Source organism: Mobula hypostoma, chromosome 3 (genome assembly GCF_963921235.1).
Source record: "Mobula hypostoma chromosome 3, sMobHyp1.1, whole genome shotgun sequence".
NCBI lineage: Eukaryota > Metazoa > Chordata > Chondrichthyes > Myliobatiformes > Myliobatidae > Mobula > Mobula hypostoma.
The window spans coordinates 107,195-113,194 of NC_086099.1; the positions used below are offsets into that span (position 1 = coordinate 107,195).

A 6,000-nucleotide genomic window follows, 5' to 3' on the forward strand; every position below is an offset into this window, starting at 1 on the left:
TGCTTCCCACTCCCATTCAGATATGTCCATACATGGCCTCCTCTACTGCCATGATGAGGCTAAACTCAGGTTGGAGGAGTAACACCTCATATACCGTCTAGGTAGTCTCCAGCCCCTTGGTATGAACATAGAATTCTCCAACTTCCGGTAATTCCCTGCCCCTCCCTTCCTCTATCCCTATGTCACTCTGCCCCCTCCCTCAGCTGCCCATCACCTCCCTCATGGTTCCGCCTCCTTCTACTACCCATTGTGTTTTTCCCTATTCCTGCTTCACCTTTCCTGCCTATCACCTCCCTGCTTCCCCTCCCCCACCCCTTTATCTTTCCCCTTACTGGTTTTTCACCTGGTACCTACCAGCCTTCTCCTTCCCACCCTCTCCCCACCTTCTTTATAGGGGCTCTGCCCCTTCTCCCTACAGTCCGGACGAAGGGTTCTGGCCCGAAACGTCGACTGATCGTTTCCACGGCTGCTGCCCAACCTGCTGAGTTCCTCCAGCGTGTTGAGAGTGTTGCAATTGCTGTGAACTCCGGACACTATGGCCCGCAATCCCGGGACAGTCCTGCTCTCTTCCCTCGGGCCCGGCTGATGAGCGAATGGGAACCGATGGATCTCTCAGACAGAGCTGAGCCCCAGCTATCTAAATGCGAGGATTAGGAACTCGGAGAAAGGGAACAAAATCTTTCCCTCAGCAGTTGAGAAAATCACCTTTGTCTGCCTCCAATCACAAACAAGAGAAAATCTGCAGATGCTGCAAATCCAAGCAACACACTCAAAATGCCGGAGGAACTCAACATTAGTACTGTTTTCCATAGATGCTGCCTGCCCTGCTGAGTTCCTCCAGCATTTTGTGTGTGTTGCTTGTTCTACCTTCTCTTGTTCTGGTCTTTTCTACCTGTGAGGACATGTCTTGACCCATTCTCTGTGGGAAGATAATGATAACAAACACCTTTGCCCTGGGCAACAAGTAGCTTTCACATCACAAATGTGCCAGACTCCAGTGAGACAGATTACTGCCTTCCCTTCATATTCATTGGCATTGCTGTCAATGAGTTCACCACCGTCAGTCACCTGGGGGAGGGTTCAGGGGAAATATTTATGTATAATACAGAAACTGGTGTTACCTGTGTGTATTGTGGCGATGCAAAAGTTGCTGGAGAATTTGCAAGTGCGAAGAAGTGCAGTGACATTTGGAAATCTGACTCTTTAAAGTGTCATTTAGCAAGCAAACCACATATGGACAATGCACAAAAGCTCTGGTGAGAAAATCCTTCATTACCTGTTACGGGCCTGCTTCATAGTTTGTGTGAGAGTGCAGATGAACTCGATCGAACCCAGAGGAGATCAAAGTTCCTATCAACGGTGATTTGCTAGCTGATAAAATGAATACCTCGCTATATAAAATTCACTGTGCACATGTTGTCACTGGGTAAAAAAATGCACAGTACAAGCTTTATGTGCACACTGGTCATTACAAATTAGAGGGGACATTGGTGGGAAGGTGGGGAGACTCCAGTGTCCCTGATGCCCTCACCTACAAGAAGTGATCATAATGCCATGAAATTCAAAGTAAATATGGAAAAAGAGAGGTCTAAACTACAGGTTGAGATTCTAAATTGGAGAAAGGTCAATTTTGATGGTATTAGAAAGGATCTGACAAGTGTGGTTTGGGACAGGCTGTTTTCTGGCAAAGGAGTACCTGGTAAGTGAGAGACCTTCAGAAGTGAAATTTTGAGGGTGTAGAGTTGTATGTGCCTGCCAAAATAAAAGTTGAAAGGTAACTGGTGCAGGGAACCTTGGTATTCAAGAGATATTGAGGCCTGGGATATTTTGTTCCTCTAAATGCCTCAGACCTTTGGGTGCTACCAAGACTCATTAACGACTTCAATATCAAAATTCCACACCCTGAGCTCATCTGACTTTTTTTTAGTCATCTGTTGGTTTCCAAAAGCTTCCCAATAGTTTTTGCTCTATATTTTACCCTCTCTTTGGCTTTTATGTTGGCTTTGGCTTCTCATTTCAGTCGCGGTTGTGTCCTCCTTCATTTCCAATGCTTCCACTTCTTTGAGATGTATCGATCACTCAGCTCCCGAATTGCTCCCAGAAACTCCAGTCATTGCTGCTTCGTTATCACTCCTACCTTTTCCCTTACAAACAAATTTGACCAGCTTCTCTGTCATAGAAACATGGGGAAGTTCAGTATGGAAACAGGCTATCTAGCCGATGTCAAAAATACATTTAAGTTGTCTAATGCAACTACCTGCACTGGGACCATCACCCTCCCTACCCCAACCATTCAGGCTCCCATCCAAACTTCTTTTAAATTGTGAAACCGAGCTCATATTCACCACATGTGCTGACATCTCATTCCACACTCTCATGACCATTTCAGTAAAGTGCTTTTCCCCGTTCCCGTTAAATTTTCACCTTCCCCACTTACCCGTGACCTCTGGTTGTCATTCCACCCAACCACAGTGGAAAAAGCTGCTTGCATTTACCCTATCTCTAGCCTCATAATTTTGTGTACTTTTAACAAATTCTCAAAGCAATCTATAATTTCCTTGTTTATGTTTAGAGCCTTTTTAGATGTAGAAGATGATGAGGGGCATTGATTGTGTGGAGATGTTTTCGCCAGAGTTTTATTCCCAGGGCTGAAATGGCTAACACAAGGAGGCATAGTTTTAAGGTGCTTGGAAATAGATATCAAGGGGATGTCAGGGGTAAGTTTTTTTACACAGAGAGTGGTGGGTGCGTGGAATGCACTGCTGGCTATTTATGTGACAGTGTTTCACTTACTGTGGGGCCAGGCACCCACGCAGCTCAGTTGGAACAGGGAATAATACCATTGGAGAGAGTCACACTGAGCCAGGTCACAGATTGGAGATGGCAGAAATGTCCCATTCTTATAGAGACAGGAAGAGCATCAGAGAATTTGATGGTCATTCCAGATACCAGCACTGTGCCCAGTTAGAAGATGATTTCTCTCTCCAAATTGGGTTGAACTTCACTGTAACAGTGTGATGCCAGATCACACCTTGACAACTCAAGTGATCTCATCTGAAATGTTGTCCTACACCCATTGATGGATTTTGTAAATCTTTTTGCAGGTTAAAAATGGCAAGGAATTTGTCCATGGGAATTTCAAACATAACACACCAGTTTTGCTGTCTCTGTCCAGATGTTTAAGAAGTGGAGCAAGGGATTCACTCGATCATCCTTCCTGCTCAGACTGTGGAGAGGGATACACTCGATCATCTGACCGATTGGCATGCCTGTCATTTTACACAGGGGGGAACCCATTCATCTGTTCAGACAGTGGGAATGGATTCAGTCAGTCACTTCAACTGAAGGTACATCAGCAAGTTCACACTGGGACAAGGCCATTCACCTGTTCTGTGTGTGAGAAGGGATTCAGTCGGTCTTCCCACCTGTGGACACAACAGTCAGTTCACACTGGGCAGAGGCTGGTCATCTGCTGAATTTGTGGGGAAGGATTCCCTCGGTCATCTGACCGAATGGCTCACCTGCGAGATCACACTGGGGTGTGGCCGTTCACCTGCTCAGACTGTGGGAAGGGATTCACTTGCTCATCTAAACTGAAGGTACATCAACAAGTTCACACTGGGGAGAGGCCATTCACCTGCTCAGATTGTGGGAAGGGATTCACTTGCTCATCTAAACTGAAGGTACATCAGCGAGTCCACACTGGGGAGAGGCCGTTCACCTGCTCAGACTGCGGAAAGGGATTCACTCAGTCATCCGAACTACTGCTACACAAGTCAGTTCACACTGGGGAGAGGCCGTTCACCTGCTCAGACTGTGGGAAGGGATTCACTCGGTCATATAAACTGAAGGTACATCAGCGAGTTCACACTGGAGAGAGGCCGTTCACCTGCTCAGACTGCGGGAAGGGATTCACTCGGTCATCCCACCTACAAGCACACTGGTCATTTCACACTGGGGAGCAGCCATTCACCTGCTTGGACTGTGGGAAGGGATTCACTTGCTCATCCCAACTGAAGGTGCATCAGCGAGTTCACACTGGGGAGAGGCCATTCACCTGCTCAGACTGTGGGAAGGGATTCACCCAGTCATCTAAACTGAAGGTACATCAGCGAGTTCACACTGGGGAGAGGCCATTCACCTGCTCAGACTGCGGGAAAGGATTCACTCAGTCATCCATCCTGATGTCTCACCAGCGAGTTCACACCAGGGAGCTGCCATTCACCTGTTCAGACTGTGGGAAGGGATTCACTTGCTCATCCCAACTGAAGGAACATCAGAGAGTTCACACTGGAGAGAGGCCGTTCACCTGCTCAGTGTGTGGGAAGGGATTCACTTGGTCATCTCAACTGAAGGAACATCAGAGAGTTCACACTGGAGAGAGGCCGTTCACCTGCTCAGACTGCGGGAAGGGATTCACTTGTTCATATCAACTGAAGGTACATCAGCGAATTCACACTGGAGAGAGGCCGTTCACCTGCTCAGACTGTGGGAAGGGATTCACTCGGTCATCCCACCTACTGGTACACAAGTCCGTTCACACTGGGGAGAGGCCGTTCACCTGCTCAGTGTGTGGGAAGGGATTCACTCAGTCATCTAAACTGAAGGAACATCAGAGTGTTCACACTGGAGAGAGGCCGTTCACCTGCTCAGACTGCGGGAAGGGATTCACTCGGTCATCCCACCTACAAGCACACTGGTCAGTTCACACTGGGGAGTGGCCATTCACCTGCTCGGACTGTGGGAAAGGATTCACCCAGTCATCCCACCTACAAGCACACCAGTCAGTTCACACTGGGAAGCAGCCATTCACCTGCTCAGACTGTGGGAAAGGATTCACTTTGCCATCTCAACTTAAGGTACATCAGCGTGTTCACACTGGGGAGAGGCCGTTCAGCTGCTCAGACTGTGGGAAAGGATTCACTTCGTCATCTCAACTTAAGGTACATCAGCGAGTTCACACTGGGGAGAAGCCGTTCACCTGCTCAATGTGTGGGAAGGGATTCACTTGGTCATGTCAACTACAGAGACACCAGCGAGTTCACACTGGGTAGAGGCCAGTACCTTTATGGTACCTTTATGAAGTGATGGAGGGCATTCATTTGTTTGTGCTTTAAAGCATGATTTTGGTGAATGATTATATCTTTGTAAGTAATCAGATTGAGTTAAACTGCTGCAGGATCCTGGAATGTGTTGGATTGTGTCAAGTTTCTCTTGGCATTCTTTGCACTTTCTGCCTAGTTTGTTAGTATATCATGTTTTTTTTTCCTTTTGTTAACCACCTTGTCCAGTATTTCTGCAAGGAACCCCTCTCTTTCTGGGAAGCGGTCTCCAACTCTCAGTTAGGTGCTCGATGCTTCCTTGTCACCATCTCGTCTGCTCAGATCATTGGGATGTCTCCCATGGAGGGTTATACTCATTCCACTGGTTAATGTTTTCTTCCATAGTGACGATTCGTTTTTCTGAGTTGGCCTCTCATTTAAGTTTTCTGGTCTGTATTTCTTATCATGATTGCATAGACACACATGGAGTGCTGAATCCTGCTCATTTTTGATGAAAATATATACTTAGAAGGTTTATCTGACTGTTGTGTGACTTTTTTCATGTGTTATTTCTCTTACTCCTCCTGTCCAATGTAGTGTTAATCTAAGTGGGTTTGAGTGTAAATAGTCTTTCCTAAAGTTTTCTAAAGTTCTTATTTATCTTTGTAAATTTTGCTGATTGAAATCAGACCAAGATATTTTTTATAAAAAAATGTCAATGTCGGTATTGATGAAAGTGTTTATTTCCTTTGTTGTATTTGTTAACTATTGAGCTCTGTTTGGCAGGTTTTTTTAAGCCTTGAACTAAATTTTACATAAAACATAGAATAGTACAGCACAGTACAGGCCCTTTGGCCCACAATATTGTGCCGACCCTCAAACCTTGCCTCCCATATAAGCCCCCACCTTAAATTCCTCCATATACCTGTCTAGTAGTCTCTTAAACTTCACTAGTGTA

The 6,000-nt window shown here is 46.2% G+C and overlaps 1 protein-coding gene across 2 annotated transcripts in view; it reads left to right on the forward strand.

Moving 5' to 3' along the window:
- LOC134343792 (zinc finger protein 420-like) overlaps positions 1–5,070 on the forward strand; it is a 62,590-nt gene extending 57,520 nt beyond the window's left edge. For both annotated transcript variants that reach the window (XM_063042527.1, XM_063042525.1), the window contains one exon: positions 3,105–5,070. In XM_063042527.1, coding sequence (XP_062898597.1) covers positions 3,513–5,054 — 1,542 coding nt within the window. In that variant the 5' untranslated portion in view covers positions 3,105–3,512 and the 3' untranslated portion in view covers positions 5,055–5,070. The remainder of the gene's footprint in view (positions 1–3,104) is intronic.
- The last annotated feature ends 930 nt before the right edge of the window (positions 5,071–6,000 follow it).